The 17570-nt window shown below is 35.8% G+C and overlaps 3 protein-coding genes across 4 annotated transcripts; 1 reads left to right on the forward strand and 2 right to left on the reverse strand.

The window, feature by feature from the left end:
• The first annotated feature begins 336 nt into the window (after positions 1 to 336).
• Positions 337 to 7406, forward strand: olf186-M (Ki-ras-induced actin-interacting protein-IP3R-interacting domain olf186-M). The gene is made up of 5 exons (XM_077433296.1): positions 337 to 443; positions 538 to 896; positions 964 to 1119; positions 2771 to 2864; positions 4860 to 7406. Exons 1-5 carry the CDS (start codon positions 425 to 427, stop codon positions 4988 to 4990), a joined length of 759 nt encoding a protein of 252 aa, XP_077289422.1. The 5' UTR covers positions 337 to 424; the 3' UTR covers positions 4991 to 7406.
• Positions 7407 to 8754: 1348 nt separating this feature from the next.
• On the reverse strand, positions 8755 to 9899 carry LOC143913472 (gamma-aminobutyric acid receptor-associated protein). Its single transcript, XM_077433297.1, has one exon. It carries the CDS (start codon positions 9620 to 9622, stop codon positions 9266 to 9268), a length of 357 nt encoding a protein of 118 aa, XP_077289423.1. The 5' UTR covers positions 9623 to 9899; the 3' UTR covers positions 8755 to 9265.
• A 4204-nt stretch (positions 9900 to 14103) lies between these two features.
• On the reverse strand, positions 14104 to 16937 carry LOC143912719 (uncharacterized). Of its 2 annotated transcripts, XM_077432029.1 has the most exons (3): positions 16677 to 16937; positions 16368 to 16583; positions 14104 to 16228 (listed from the first exon to the last, which is right to left on the reverse strand). In XM_077432029.1, the coding sequence occupies exons 1-3, from the start codon at positions 16794 to 16796 to the stop codon at positions 14612 to 14614; spliced, it is 1953 nt and encodes a 650-aa protein (XP_077288155.1). In that variant the 5' UTR covers positions 16797 to 16937; the 3' UTR covers positions 14104 to 14611. The 2 variants fall into 2 exon arrangements, with proteins under 2 accessions (XP_077288155.1, XP_077288157.1); XM_077432031.1 differs by lacking the exon at positions 16677 to 16937 and having other exon boundaries at positions 14110 to 16228; positions 16318 to 16494.
• Between the last annotated feature and the right edge of the window lie 633 nt (positions 16938 to 17570).

The raw sequence follows: 17570 nt of genomic DNA on the forward strand, positions 1-17570 counted from the left end.
TATTGAATGTCGTGAGAAGGAGTACAGGTGGGTGAAAATTCGACACGCAATGTGTCGCGTATCAAATTTGCAGTATAAAATTTTAAATACTGTTAGTCATTTGAATAATTTTAAAATGACTTTCAAGATTTTTATTGGAAAAATGTCTAATATATTTTTTTTTGAAAACTTTTTTGCCCCTTAATCTAAAAGACCCGCATTCACTGTATCATAGTAGTTTGTCCGTCTCAAACTCTTGTAAATTTTATAAAGACAAGGCTGAATAGTCGAGTATACAGCCGTGAGAGTTATGGCCGCAATACGCGGTGAATTTGGATAGCTGTCAAACGCCAAGGTGACAGCTGCGCGGATGTGGATGCGAGCGTTTGGTGTAAAACCAACGCGGTAACTCGATTCATGACGAGACGATGATTAGCACGAGACGATGGTGGATCCGAGACCAGGTTTGACTCCGACCACCCCTTATGTCCTCATCTGACTCGTCGCTGGCTCTTCGCTCGGTCAGTGACGTGACGTGACTTGACGTGACGGTTGCAGGACACCTCACCGGCTTCGGGTTCCGCCACTGGGTCGGCGGCCTGATCGCCGAGATGCGACGCAAGACTCCTCTGCAAACCTGGCTCGACTCCATACCCAACCCTGCACAATCCGACCCCTCGTCCGCAGACTCCCAAATCACCCCACCGGCCCTGCACACGCCCTCCAACAAAGCCCCCTTAAGCCGAGACGCAAGCTTCCAAGCAAACGACGACGTCGAAAATCAAACGGAGACGACTAGCGACAAACTCCTAATCAGAAAGCAATCGAAAGGTCTGTTACTACGGGAACGCTCGACAAACTCTGAAGGGAATACGCCCAAATCTAGACATCCTTTCCTTAGAGATTCGTCATTGCAGGTTTGTATCGGACACACTTTTAAAATCCACACATTGCATACAATTTCTAAAGAATTTCACGTTCTAGTCTGAAGGGGCGGGAAGTAGATGCTCAAGCGTTGAAAGTTTGCTGGAATCGCGCAGAGTTGATGCCGAAGCCGTTCTGCGAGGAGTCGGCTTTGGGCCGAGTCCGGCCCGGCAACAGTTGGCTCGAATCCCAGATAGGTTTCTACAACCTTCCAAGGTATTATATCACCTGATTTTCATAACGTGTAAAGAAATCTAACAAATGCTATAGTTACAAAAACATTTATTACATATTGTACAAACTTGAATGATTGGAAAAGGCTATTTAAATACATATATAATATGGAAATGTATTTATGTGGGTTTGGTGCAAACGATCGACAAGCGCCAGACAGACTGATCCACAGATTAACTGGATGGCTGCTTTAAACGCAATTCTCGCGCTTGACGAATGATAGATTGCACATCAGATGACGAGTAACCTTTCGATGTGCACAGATGCAATTATTAAAATTGAGTTGGATCTTTCTGGCGAGTTTAATAAGGCAAAATTCGGAACTAAAGTATCAGAAGCACAGAACGTATACAGGGTAGGTGTATGTCGGGACTTTGGGTAGATTTCGCTTAGTGTAAGTGCGAGCAGTGCGCACGCATAAGGTACACGTGTCGTTAATCTGTGCTTCAGTCTGTCTGGCGTTTGTCGATCGTTTGCACCGCATCGATTTATGTATATGTATGCATGGAACTGAATATCAAGGAGACCGCTAGGTCGGAAAGGAGGCTCGGTTGACCCGTTCCTTTCTGTGATTGCCTACTCTTTGCGATGCCAATAGTATTGCCGTGCCCTGAATTAACTCGACTTTTACCTGATGAAATACTCCTGGACATATACTGCCTGGTTCGCATATAATATCGGACGGTTGGGCAGCGTACGGAAATATTCCACATATTTCGAATGGAATATACACGCATTCGTTTGTGGTTCAATACAAATGCATCTAAATATGAATCAAAACGGGTACGCGTTGTGCAAAATTGACGCTTCATCTTTCTTTTTACACGCATCCACATATTTTCCACATTTTGCGTATGTATTTCACTATCATTTGGATGCACGAAATTATCCCGGTGAACCACTTTTACCGGAATTCGGAATATTTCCGTACGCTTCCCAACCGTCCAAAATTATATGCGAACCAGACAGTATATGTCCAGGAGTATTTCATCAGGTAAAAGTCGAGTTAATTCAGGGCACGGCAATACTATTGGCATCGCAAAGAGTAGCCAATTACAGGAAGGAACGGGTCGACCTAGTGGTCTCCGTCCTGTCGACAATTCAAACTTTTACCCGTTTTTGCACAAAATCTTGTTGTTTTGTCCACATTTCATCATTAGTCTCACTTGCATAATAGCTGTTAAGAATCGAAATCTAAATATATAGAAACATGAATATTTTATGCATACATATATTGGAAAATTGATGTATGGAACGCTGTATGGTTGGCATAATGAAGAAAGTTAGGAAACGGAATACATGGGTGAGAAGTATGACAAGAGTAGTGGATAGAGTGAAGAGATTGAAATAGCAATCGGTGGGCCACATGGCTAGAAGAATGAACGAAAGGTGGAGAAAAGACTTACTAAAATAGGGTTACCATACGTCACGATACACCGGGACATGCCCCAATTTTGAGGTTTATGTCCCAGTGTCCCTGTCCAAGAGTCATTCGTCCTTTATTTCAAATCTATTTAAAATTTAAATTTAATAGAGATTAAGTAGTTGAGAGTCCTAGAAAATCTAAAGCATTGTTTTGTTTTATTTAACTGGAGTTTAAGGATTCATTTCAGAGTGTATATTTCGTTTCAAGGTCCGAGGAGTCAATACCGATCAGTTCATCAGAGACGAACAGAAGTCGATGAAGATGCACGAGTGCGGCGTGTTCGGATATCGAGGACTTACAGGTATTGGTCGCCGTTGATATTGCATTGCGTTCTGTCATTATTTCCGGTTAAGACGTTGTGAAAAAGTATTCGTTAGCTGAAAATAACTATATATGTATTTTTATATTATAAACACTAACTAGAACATTGCACTCCCGTGTGCCGCTTCATGAAATCTCCGGAACGTCACCGTTTACGGACTAAATCAGGATCTGCGATACCGATTCATTCAGTGGTTCAGTAAGGAATTGACGTTTACTAACATTTCAGTTTATTGTCTTGTCTTTTTTCAGTTTATGTTTTGAATGTTACGTCCCCGCATGCTGATAATATTGATGCTTTGTATCGATTAATTTATTAATCATATTGAGCTCGTTTTATATTACATATGTGTATATTGTATATATATATATATATATATATATATATATATATATATATAAATGCATACACTTTACAATTTGAGATGTAAACAATGAAGTTTAAACGTTAGCCAGTGGATGTGTACAACTGATTTAAACTGTGCACAGTTGTAGACGTATGTATCTATTTAAATGTACTCTCTTACTAGTAGATGTGTGCACACCGATCACATCGCTTGTAAATTTGAGTGTTGAATACTTCTTAACCCTTTGAATGCTGACCAACGCCGATCGGCGTTTTGCCAACAAGTCCACGGGCCTGAAAAACGCCGATAGGCGTTGTATTTTGAGCATGTACAAAGTAAACAAAAATACCACCTGCTACCAGCCCTTCTAGGCAGCATTGAAAAAAATGCATTGAACATGGGTCGTGTAATCCGTGTCAATGTTTATAAAGACTGGTTTACACGGGAATTTCTGAATTTATAACCATATCAGAATTTCCCGATGGAAATTCCTAGGCTGCTGGGTATTTTAGATTGTGAGCATTACATTTTAACAACAATGAAGAAGTTTTGGAAAAATACATTCACTAATAGACTTCTTTTGCTTATTTTATATTGTTGCAAGATCTAATAGAGAGTGTAAACACACCTTTACAAAACTCGAAATCCTCGACGGTAGTTATCTAGGGTTTGTTTGGATTAGCTACAATTTTTATACCTCCTTTCTATTGCATTTCTAAATAATTCTAGTTGGAAATTTTCGGTGTGGCGGGCTTTCAACAGAAAAGACGTCAGCACTCAAAGGGTTAACTGTTTGCCCGCGGCCGTCTTCTATGGAAGCTTTGCGCGACAAGTCTGTAGCGCGGCTGTCTTTCATAGAATTTCTGAACTTTGCACGGGATTTTGAGCCTTATATGCGCCTATTTAAACTGTTTTAAGGTTCAAAATTGGTTGAATATATTACTGAGAGTTGAATGCCATCTATTCAATTTGCTTAAAATGAATATATACCAGTCAAAATTAGTTTTTTGTGGAACCATACTGAAACCTCGTTTATGTGACGTCACGTCTGTTGAACAATGGCGACGATACGTCTCAATTGTATGAAGAATGATTATTTGACAATTAAGCCAAAACTACGAGATATATTATGTATTTTATTGTTTAAAATAATACTTTGTGTTAATTAGCATATCCGGTTACTTGAGTAAATATTAAAATATGTATTTAAGGTCGAAAACTCGATTGCCAAATTTGCGAAAAAGGTGCCGCATACAGGGCTTGTTCGCTATATTTATTGCCGCGGGCAAAGGGTTAAAGAAATATTTCCTAACCTATCATAACAACAAACCACAACAGCAATACGAAAACATTACTTTAATAATTGAGTAGTAAGTGTATGCATTTACTAATTTTTCCTGTAACGTTTGTATGTACGTATATAAATTTTACTTTTGTTCCACAGTCAATGTATTATATTAAATTTGTTTGTGTGTGTAGTCTTACTTAATGATTTAATCCACATATAAATATCGAAAATTGTAGTTTTATAGTATAATTTCACTGTATATATACCCATATGTGTTATTTATTACTGTTATTCATATTGTCGTTTGAAAGTGGTTGTTAATATCAATTTGACCGTTTAGGGAATCCACATGCTCCGCCGTCGACGATAGTGGCCAAGATTATCGAGAGGATCAGCAGCTGCGATGAACTTCCAGAGGCCGGTCGTTACATACAGACGATACACCGTTCCGACATTGACAATTTTTATTGAGATTATACTTCGCACTATCCAAAGTCGTATGATTTTATTTTTCATTAGCAGACTTGTCGTATGATTGTAAAACGGGACCAATATTCCAACCCCCATTGAATTTCTGCCTTAATTTTAATATTACATATATAATACTATTTTTTTTAATTTAATTTAATGTTAAAACATTGACACCAAGTGTTAAATTTTTACTGTCGTAATCATAGATGTAGAATAACCTAGATATGCCATTACATACAAATTTCGTTGGAGATCTTGTCGCCACTAACTGAGGGGTGCGGGGGGTTTAACTAGCGGGGAAGTAGTGAAAAAAAGGAAGGAACGCAGCGGTCGGCAGTGGTCAGCAACCAGTTTATGTACATACATACATGCACTGAAGTTTTATTTTATTTATAACTTTATTTTATTGGACACTCCCCGTGACACTAAACCAAACTAATGAAGCCATATTAAGAAAAAAATATTTAGCTATATGCACTATATTAAACTACAAATGTATGTTACTTTAATAAAACCATCATTAACTATTACAATATTTAAACATGAGTAACTTCCACAAGGATCAATTTTAAAGCTGACACTTTAATATTTAGTTCATTGTTTGTAGTTTTAAACTTAATGTCGATTTCTGAATTTCCTTCAGTGCCAACAAGATATACGCGTGCATTTAGTGACACCTGTGGCAGAGGTTGTCGACCGCATACATCTCGCCGATATTTCATTATATGTTAAAATGCTACTATAATTGAAGACATTATATATTAATTCTTACTTATGATATGTGATGCCATCCGCCTTTTTATGTTTTCTTGAGTAATTGTAACACAATTTCACTGAACACGTTGGCATTTTCTCAAAATGTCAATAGACCTTCCTACTTAGAAGCTAACTAGCTACTGAGAGAGAGAGAGAGAGAGTGTGCATGATCTGTACTTTTTTTTGTGTGTGCATGGTCCAACAGGGTGATCGGCTTAGAGTGTCAGGGCGTATCTATGGTATTCTATATCTATGGTCGTAATGTTTTCTTGTATGCGTAGTGATATACGTTACATACTTTAGAGTTGTGAACGATGCAAATGTGCAATTTATCTATCTATACCTATCCAATTTTTGAATAGATTAATTTTTGTATTCATCTACATATACAATGTTTGTTTACCTATGATGTTTTTATATAGAATTTTCTCGTTTATATAGCATATATATTAATTAGTATCCTATTAATTTTAAGTGCAATTTCCAAATAACTACTACATTTGTATTTTTGTCTTTGAAACGTTCCACTATTTTAGTAGTAGTAGGAAAGAAATATTCCATTCTTAAGACTGTTCTCAAAAGTAGCTCAAATATTCTTATGAGTATCGGAACGTGGAATTATTGAATAAATTTAGATGATTCGTTTTATTTTGCTGTGTATGATACATGTATGAACATGTATGTATGTATGTATGTACAATTATTTTTTTAATATATTATATAGAATTTGCATTGAAATTGCAAATAAACCTCAATAACGAATTGACGTAACTTTGTTAAATGCTTCATTTTTTTTATTTAAATTTTGGACAATCACATAGATTTATATTTTAAGTAGAGAATAATATGTATCAATACTTTGGTTCTAAAACAGGCAATGATGAATTTTATTTTCTTATAATAATAGATTAGATATTGAAAAAAATCTTATTTTACTCAAATTTCTCAACAACTCTACATCGTTACCGGATAACCAAGGTCTGTAAATTAAACTTATGTAAATGAAATAAGGTATACAATGTGATATTTTTCACCGCTGGCCAAACTACATATATTTCTACCGGTTTAAAATCTACACGCATTCATTTCCAACACATGAACAATCTGCGTTTAATTGTTTTTTTTTTTATTTAATAAACCCTAGTGAAATAAAAGATCTGTGCGTGTCTGTAGTCTGAAATCTCATATATAATTTGACTTTGCCTGTTTGGAACCAAGCCACAAATCTGCATGATGAAACATCTACGTAAGTACGTCCTTGCAAGTCGATGCAATCGGCTCGTAACAGAATCGAATTAAATAATTAGCTCTAAACTACTGTACACGGTACAGAAATATTTCTAATTATAAATGTACATTGCCATAGATTTTCCATTTTGTATTTATTATACTTTATTATTATGGATTCCATAGAGTTTATTGTAAATGATTGTTATTTTTATCGTTGTTATATACATATGAATGCAAGAACATCGATTGAAGTGTGTGTTGTTGCCATTTTGTTACGATGTTTTTTTATAAATGATGTTTTTAAATAATACACATTATCAATGTTGATCTTATTGTGTTAAAATCGTGTATGAGGAATTGTGAAATATAATAAAATAACTTTTTTTCCTATGAATACATTACGTAAATGTGCCGTTCTCACACGACGCATAAAAATTGTGTTATTTATTTATCCGATTCGTTATCAGTATCGTTACTATTTAACGCGGTGGTTTCAAACCGAGTCCATTATTAAATAATAATTTTCAAGTATTGTGATTAAACACTGCTCCTGTCCACATTATATTATATTATTCATATGTACATTATATATGACAGGTGGCTAGGTTAGGACTATGGAAACTCGGTTGAGTTTTTATTACTAACCTCTTCTTACTTCTTAAGAGGATCTTTATTTATGTCCAGTGGATACAAGTATTATTGTATGTACGGCTAAGTAAATAGTTGCTTGCCTTCGAAGGAGTGGGCAGGCTCAACTGGCGTCTAGAGCTGGTGCACTTTATGATTCAGCTGTGTGATGAGATTATTTTTTCAGTGATTCTGCAGACTTACGATCAGTTAATTGGAGAGTCGAATTGTCTTTTCCGTTGTATCATCTCATCGACCATTTGAATTTGAAAATTGGATAAATCTTCTATAGATCAGTAGTGAATGAGTGCACCATTACGGGCCCCGTAATGTCAAATTGTCTGACCCCTTTTTGTTTGTTATTTGCATCATATTGCTGACAATGTGTTATTGATGATACTCTTGTATAAACACTAATTCATTTAAGATACCACTTGTTAAGGCAATATGTTTATCAATTAATCATCAGTAGTGATTCATTTATTAGTCAGTATATAAATTGTTATCATTATTAATAATTAATCATTAGTACATATGTAGATACAAACTAATGCATGCTGTACAAAATTATAATTTTCAACTTGGGACTGCCAAATTTGGTATTTTACATATCTCTATATTTAGTACCAGCCCAGACGGTAGAGGAGTTTTGTTTCAACCTTCATCCACCGGAACACCAGCTAGAATCCTCAATAAAACAGCGGATAGATCCAGTGTTGTGAGACATCATGTTATAATACAGGGCAAGAACTGAACGTATTTTAGATATGTGGGGATGGAATGGTAACTATTAGAATGAAACACGGCCTCGGCATACCAATCCCCTTCATCACAACCGTAGGAGACTATGTTCATTCATTACCTTTTGATGCAGTTCAGCAATTGTTATATAGACAACTTTTAAGAGTGTGGAAGTACTTCACACATGATGTGTAGTCTTAAATACTGACTTCTACAGTCGATCAAAACGGCAAGTGTTTAAATAGGAAGAAGTCCTCGTAACTACAAATTGACTGAACTCCAAGTAGAGAAGCTGTTGTATTCATCCGCAATACATGTGTTTTAATAAAGATTGTCCGGAATATTTATATGAAGGAGGGAGGGTTTGTAATGGAAGATGTGTGTGCCTTAATCAATTTTAAAATATAAAACACAAAAATGAGATTTTCTTTTATTAAAAAGTTAAAGAATACATTAAATTACAAATAATATTTGAAAATATAATTTACAGTTAATCCATTCACCTTTTTTGCTGTTAATTACATTTTAATACAAATGATAAAAACTACGAAGCGATAAAATGCAACGAAGGAAACATTTCATTCCACCGGCTAAACCATAGCAGCACGATAAAGACAAAGATATAAAATAAATCCACACATATTACACATGACCTTACAAACTAATAATCCTAAGAGAATATATCACCATAATCAAAATCGCAAGAGCGAACTTTGACCTCTGCTTAAGCATGCAGAATTGGAATAAAACTATATAATACATTGTTTATTTTATTTTACTAAGAAATTTTTAATGTTTTTTTTTTGTTTTGTTTATTATAATATACACTTAAATAATAACGGTTGGTACAGAGTTATGAGATTAAACATTCATCAGAAAGGGAAATAAAATGTAGGATACATGAAGGCGTGTGTAATGTGTTCATTGGTGTCCGTAGACGTTCTCATCGGAGAAGGCGATGTAGAGGAAGAAGTCTTCGTCGTGGTGCTCTTGGTAGAGAGAGCCCATGGTGGCCGAGGTGGGTGGGATCACGTTGTTGACGAAGAAGAAGAGGGCGTCTTCGGGGCGCAGGTGGATGCGTTTCCTGATGAGGAAGTAGAACTGGCCGACGGTGAGGTCGGACGGCACCAGATACTTCTTCTTGTCGAGGTCTCCGAGACGAGCTCTCGGCGCTTTCTCGACGATCACCGGCACGCGGTCCGGATACTTGCGCCGGATCTTCTCGCCCTCGGCCTTGCGCTTCTCGAACGAGTGCTCCTCTTTGTACACGAACTTCATGACGCAATAGGCTTCGTCAGATGTAGAGAGCTGGAGCTGGAGCTGGTGCTGGTGCTGGTGGCTGGTGACTGCCTGGAACTCGGAGCCGAGCTGGTGAGGAGTACGCGAAGGGGGAGCACGCGTTGATGATGCAGTTAATGCGTTTCGAGCGACAAACAATGCTGCGTCACAAGTCAGCTGCTGCTATTGCGATTTGCCTGCGCCTGTGTATGTGTATGCCTGTATCTTGATTCACAAAAACATTGCCGTTTCGCAATAGTGTGCTCTGCAACTCTGCACCTGTGCGCTCTGTTGGGTTCGGTGATTACTGGTCACAAATTACTCGTCACAAAGTCACTAAAATCTCTATAACGGAACATCTGGCAGCCGAAAAGTCCATCATACTAGCGATAACTATCATAGTCTTTCTTTTTCTTTTTTTACTTTATCTGTATCTTTTTCTTTATCTGTTTCTTTTCTTTTTTTTAAAATCTTGATGTTTTTGTAATTTTACTTTTTTATATCACCATGTGGTGCTCACTGTAAATGGAATATTATATTTTTATTTATGTTTATTATTATTTTTTGTCTCATTATATAACTTTCTTTTTATATTTTATTCTGTATGTGTGCCTATTTAAATAAAATAAAATAAAAAAATAAAATAGTAACGAGAACTTGAGTGCCAAATATTGTGTATTTGCGATTTTCATGGCAAAAATTGTCTTTGTGACCACCCCAATGTGACGAATAGTCCAATTACCCTCTGGTTGACATGGTTCTGTTTACCCGGTCTCCGTGACGAGACAGAATGTTAAATGACAGAAAACGCAAAGATCGAAAATCGAAAGATATATGAAGTCGAAAGATCAAAAAAAAAAAGGGTGCATGGTAAACAGGGGTCTACATGACGAGATAGAATGTTAAATGACAGAAAACGCAAATATCGGAAGGCAAAGATCGAAAATCGAAAGATCAAAACAAAATGGTGCATGGTAAACGGTACATACTCACTTAACAGGCTTTTCCTCCCGTATTAATGTGCGCGCGCAGAATACGGGAGGAAAAGCATGTTCTATCCTGCTCGCGAAAATTAAGTGAGTATGTACCGTTTACCATGCACCTTTTTTTTGATGATCTTTTGACTTAAGATCTTTTGATTTTCGATCTTTGCCTTCCGATATTTGCGTTTTCTGTCATTTAACATTCTATCTCGTCACGTAAACCACTGTTTACCATGCACCCTTTTTTTTTTTTTGATCTTTTGATTTTCGATCTTTGCCTTCCGATATTTGCTTTTTCGACCGTTTCACATTCGGTCCCGTTAGGTAGACCCCTTAAGAAAATATAGCTGTCTCTATCTCTCATATCATATGATATCATACGTTGGATCGTAGAAATGTATAAATGTATTTTTTTACGATGTACCCCTTTTCTAAATCATACAAAATCTATTAAAATGAATTTCTTGTTGTTCATTCTAAGAATACAAGAGATATAGCTTTGAAAACCACATAGTTATTACGAAAAAAATTGGGGCATTTGCATACCCCACTTCGGTGAGGGAGGGTTAAGCACTTTTTCAATATAATATAGTTTCTTTTATATTTTATTTTATATAGATATATACCAAGAAGGCTTGACAGGAAGACCCCAATGCGCCTTCCTGACAATTAATTACAAATAAGGGGCCGTTCAAGTATTACGTAAACACTATAGGGGGGCGGGGGGTCTTTGCTTTGCTTATTTTTGATGACATTGGGGTGGGGGGGTCGAGATGGTGATTACGTCAGCAGTAGTTATTTTTTTTTACACATTGGCAACACAGAATACAATAAAGAAAAATGCATATAGGTACCAATGTTTACGAAAGCATGGAAGGGGGGGGGGGGGGGTAAGAGCTTTGCTTACTTTTGCTGACAAGGGGGAGGAGGGGGTAAATAATTGTAATAAATCTTCTTACGTAATACTTGAACGGCCCCTAATGCAGCATTTTATTATTACATAAATCACTGTATTTCCAGAAGTTGAAGAACACGAAATAACAATTAATTAATTAATTCATTGAGACATCTATGGATTTAAATTTTGTTCATAATTTTTACAAATTGTACATACAATAAATAGAAAATTTGTGACAACGGGAAAGATGAATTTTTTGCCAATTTTAAGGAACCGTTTCAACAATGATCAGATCAAATTGGCAAACTCTGGTAAGAAACGATCGATTTGGAGCCACAAAATCCCCAAATCTAACCAGCAGTATTGCAGATCGAACCCACTGATCATTTGGTGCCTAACATATACGCTACCGCTAAGCCATACTGCTGCTACATTTGTGTGTGCATGTATGCATGCGTGTATATATGGTTCGGTGATTACTGGTCACAAAGCACTCGTCACAAAGTCACTAAAATCTATATAACGAAAAAGTCGAAAATATTCGTTTATCATGCATACATATGAAAAACGGTTAGTATATATGTATATCAGTGGCGTGCGGTAAAAGTCTCTCTCCCCACGTCGTACATCCTCACTTAATTTGCGCGAGCAGGATACATCAGGAACAAGAGGAACAGGTTTTTCCTCCCGGGTCCTGCGCGCGCACATTAAACAAAGCTGTGTGACAAAAAGAGAAATAATTTCACCGCATGCCACTGATATATATTATATGTACATAGTACTGTTTACCATGCACCCTTTTATTTGATATTTCGATTTTCGATCTTTGCTTTTTCGACCGTTTCACATTCGGTCCCGTGAGGTAGACCCTTTCGTAAGCTATTGTTTTCGTCGCTTTTGGCGAGTGGTATTGAGTCATGCAGTCACCTGTTGACCTTACCTATGTGAGTTTGCATGTCGATACTTGTCGTTATTTTTTAATACAAAAATAGTCAAAAAAATGCTATAGGACTAGAACTTTTTTATGTTGATGTATAAAATGATTAATAAGATATATGTATATTGAACCCATTTGTATTGAGAAAAGCTATATTTTGATTAAAAAATACTGGGGTCTTACTCGACATGGTTCGGGATCTCGAGCCCGGCTTTTTTTGGCTCGATCAACAGGCTTTTTAATGTTTTCTTTAATTTATGTTTTTTTCCTCAAAACTAACAATTATGAATTTTAAATTTCTATAAAAGATAAAAAAAAAGTGTATATCCAAACTTCCTTATGGAATAGGCGTATATTTCTTTGAACAACAATAAAGGTACAGCACTTAGCGGTGGCTTTTAGATTTATTAATGGACGAAGACCAGGTCACAAACCAATAAAATACTATTGGAAGTTATTTTCTATATCCTACACAAGGCCTTTCAGAATTTCGGCAAAATAAGTTTTCCATAATTTGTAGTTTTTAAGCGTTCAGGTATTAAAGTATAGAAAACGTCATCGTAAATTGTTATGAATTCGTTTCCGAAAATTGCAATGGTTCGACAAGCTTTTGCTGTTTTAAGCTAAAACAGATGTGTAAAAATAACTTTGAAGGATGGAAATATTTCATAGTTCATAACGTTTTCGAACATAAATTCATTTCAGCAGTGTTCTTATTCACGATTCCACGATTACAGGTTTTTCAGGTAAGGTAAAACATTATTTTTTTAATATATTCTTGATAATAGCTTATTTAAATCATTTAATTATTTGTGCGTATTCAGGATCCACCATTTTACGGCTGTGATATATAATAAAAATTTTATTATTTGTAATATTTGTAATAATCATATATAATAATGATCTTATGAAAGTTCATAACTCAATTTAATATATAAGCAATTGTTTTTTTGCATAATATAATATGTACGTATATTTTAAAAAAAATTCTCGATATAAAAATGGTTGTGGCTATTTGCAGGTACTATATCTGCAAATTATTGGCTATTTGCAGGTACTATATCTGCGAATGATTGGCTATTTGCAGGTACTATATCTGCGACAGACGCAAAGCCTTCTGTGCATGCGCGTGAAGGCATCTTTTTGTAAGAAAAATAAAAATACGATTTTTTTTTCTTACAAAAAGATTTATTAATCAAAATAATTACCATTTTCATCAACAGTTTTTTACCAACGATTTGGCAACGAATAAATGCCATTTTTATAAAAATCTTGATTTTTAGAAGCCACGAAGTTATCGAAGGTCATAATAATGTCATTGTCATTAGTGAACGTTTTATTTTTCAAAAATGAGTCCAAATGTTTAAAAAAATGATAATCTGTCGGAGAAAGGTCTGGTGAATAGGGAGGATGAGGAAGAATTTCGATGTTCGATGGTCTTGTGTTATCGTGGAGTAAGAGTATTCCGAGTCTGTTCACTAAATTGCCATCTTTCTTCTGTAGTTTTTTAAACATAATGTCCATTTCTTTGCAGAATCAAAATTATAAAAATTACCGCTTCACTTCTACGCACGTCTGCCTTTAATTGCGGTCTGTCTCTGACCTATATTTTTTGGTTATAAATAAGTGATTTGTACGCTCAATGATTCAAAAGACTTTACATAATGATATTTTTTCATTTATTCTCATCGTAAATTATTATATAGGTATAAAAATATTAAAAATAAAACATACATATGCGAAAAAAAAAGTTTAAATAGGTAAAATTCCTTATTTAGTCTGAAAAACTTAAATATGCGCTCAATTTTGGTAGTGACTGTTAACATTCAATCTGTGGCATTTATAAATTAATAGTAAATATTTATGATTTATTATTTTTTTTTTGAGTTTTCTTAATGTCGTCCACAAATCGGTGATCGGTATGATTTATAGGGAATTTCATGGAATAATTGTCAGGTGATTAATAGTTATTATAAGCGGGTAGACCGCACGCCAAACCATGGTAGTTTGCAAGAAGCAGGTCTTGCAGACCGAACGGTCTTTCCCCAGAGTGGAGAATCAAATGATTCACAAGGTTATTTTTTGAAACAAATAAAGTGTTAAGCAAATGTCACATGTATATGTGTTTGCCTCACTATGAATACTGAGGTCAAAATTTTCATTGAATGATTTTAGGCAAATATCACATTTGAACGGTTTTTCTCTAGTGTCGGTTCAGGTGTTTCGCAAGATGATATTTCTGAATAAATGTCACATTTGTATGGCTTTACTCCAATATGAATATTCATATGTTTAGCGAGGTAAGACTTTGTATTGAAAGATTTTAAGCAAATATCACATTTGAAAGGTTTTTCTTCACAACGGTGGCTCGTGTGTTTTTCAAGATCATATTTTTTAAGGAATGACTGTGAACAAATGTCACATTTGTGTGGCTTTACCCCGATATGAGTATACTTGTGTGTAGTAAGGTTCGATTTCAGAGAAAAAGATTTTGAACATGTGTCACATTTGTATGGCTTTAGCCCAATATGAGTATACTTGTGTGTAGCAAGGTTAGATTTCTGAGAAAAAGATTTCGTACAAATATTACATTTGTGTGGCTTTAGCCCACTATGAATATACATATGTTGAACGAGGGAAGACTTCAGAGAAAAAGATCTCGAACAAATATCACATTTGTGTAGGTTTAGCCCACTATGAACGTTCATATGTGAACCGAGGTAGGCCTTCTGAGAATAAGATCTTGAACAAATGCCACATTTGTGTGGCTTTAACCCACTATGAGTATTCATATGCACAACGAGGGAAGACTTCAGAGAAAACGATCTCGAACAAATATCACATTTGTGTAGGTTTAGCCCACTATGAATGTTCATATGTGAAACGAGGTAAGACTTCTGAGAATAAGATCTTGAACAAATATCACATTTGTGTAGCTTTAGCTCACTATGAATGTTCATATGTACAACGAGGGAAGCCTTCCAAGAAAAAGATTTCGAACAAATATTACATTTGTGTAGGCTTAGCCTGCTATGAATATTCATATGTGAAACAAGGTGAGACTTCTTAGAGTAAGATCGTGAACAAATTTCACATTTGTGTAGCTTTAACCCACTGTGAATATTCATATGCTTGAGGAGGTAAGAATTTTTTTTGAAAGATTTTAAGCAAATATCACATTTTAACGGTTTTTCCCCAGAGTGGAGATTCAAATGTTGCACAAGGTTGTTTTTTGTAACAAATGATTTTAAACAAATATCACATTTATGTGTATTTTCCCCACTATGAATTTTCATATGTTTATCGAGGTAAGACTTTGTTTTGAAAGATTTCATGCAAATATCACATTTGAACGGCTTTTCTTCCGAGTGTGTGCTCGAGTGTCTCACAAGTTGAAATTTTTGAATAAATGACTTTGAACAAATGTCACATTTGTGTGGCTTTAACCCACTATGAATTTTCTTATGTACAATGAGAGAATGCTTCTGAGAAAAAGATCTTGAACAAATATTACATATGTGTGGCTTTAGCCCACTGTGACTATTCATATGCTGAAGGAGGTAAGACTTTGTCTTGAAAGATTTTAAGCAAATATCACATTTGAACGGTTTTTCCTCAGAGTGGCGGGGCAGGTGTTTTACAAGTTGACATTTTTGAACGAATGACTTTGAACAAATGCCACATTCATACAGTTTTTGTTTAGTATGAGATGTTGTCTGTTTCACTTCTTCACTATTATCCTTCAATTCTGGTGTGTTATCGTTTGAAGCAATTTCTCCTGGGTGTATCTACAAAATAAGCAAAACGCTAGTTACTTAACATTAAATCTGTAATTTTATAGTAAGGCAAGATATCATTTTAAGCGTGAATTTATTACCATTACAGTTGAATGAATGTTCTGCTTGGAATCGAATCACATGAACTTACCTCGCCATTGTTTGGTGGAAAATCACCATTCGACTCGTCTTCCCACGTCAGATTTTCCAGTAGGACTTCCTCTGGCTTGATTTCCAAAGACTCGTTCAGTCTCATCCTCGTCGTTTCGTCACTCTTACGACAAACGATTCGAAAGCTGTCGAGCAATTCCAGATTGTTGACACACGAATGGCATATCATATCTGGCAGAAGGTCACCTTTCTGAACCTGCAAACGCCAAAGATGATTATGATTGCGAGGGTTAAGAGATGAGGATCAGCGATAGCAATGGGCCAGTTCATTAGTATCATATGAACTTACCCGCAGCTGACAGCAAGTCCAAATGCGTTGCACCAAACGCTCTGGATCTTCTGGAGGCTCGTCATAGATGGAGACGAAAGCCTCTCTTGGGGCTGAGCTGAGGCAAAGTCTGCACTCCATCGCTACGTGTGAACTACAACAGTACAACAGTATAACAGCACAACAGCACAACAAGCACAACAGTCTGGAGAGTGGAGTTTCGGGGAACGACAAGTGACAGTGCTAAAGTTGAAGAACGCACACGGGCGGCCGAATTGGGGTGGCAGCCGGGCAGCCGTCACGATGACAATTTAAATTTCGATCCAGAAAATTGTTTGTTTGTAATCTCAATAATAGAGTATTTTCAAACGTGTCTATTACAATTATTTTTCACCATCATAATGGCGGACTTGATTTCCACATATATTGATGGGTAATTGGACTATTCGTCACATATGAGTGGTCACAAAGACAATTTTTGCCATGAAAATCGCGAATACACAATATTTGGCACTCAAGTTCTCGTTACTATGATAGTTATCGTTAGTATGATGGACTTTTCGGCTGCCAGATGTTCCGTTATAGAGATTTTAGTGACTTTGTGACGAGTAATTTGTGACCAGTAATCACCGAACCATATTGATGACCAAATTGAGCAAAATGGCAATTTTTGAAAACGATCGGATAAGAACCCAAATTTCGTCAGACAAAATCAGACGTAAAAATCGAAAGCGAAGTGAGAAGAGTAAAATTATTATTTTGAATAAGAAATACACAATTAAAAAAAAGTTTTTTAAAAACATACCTCTTGTATAATTTGTATATAAAATTATTATTTTGAATAAAAACACCAATATTTTTTTATACTACCGCCATCTATGTATAAAATTAATGACTACCAACTGTCACCGAGAT

Source organism: Arctopsyche grandis, chromosome 6, assembly GCF_051622035.1.
Source record: "Arctopsyche grandis isolate Sample6627 chromosome 6, ASM5162203v2, whole genome shotgun sequence".
Classification (NCBI taxonomy): domain Eukaryota; kingdom Metazoa; phylum Arthropoda; class Insecta; order Trichoptera; family Hydropsychidae; genus Arctopsyche; species Arctopsyche grandis.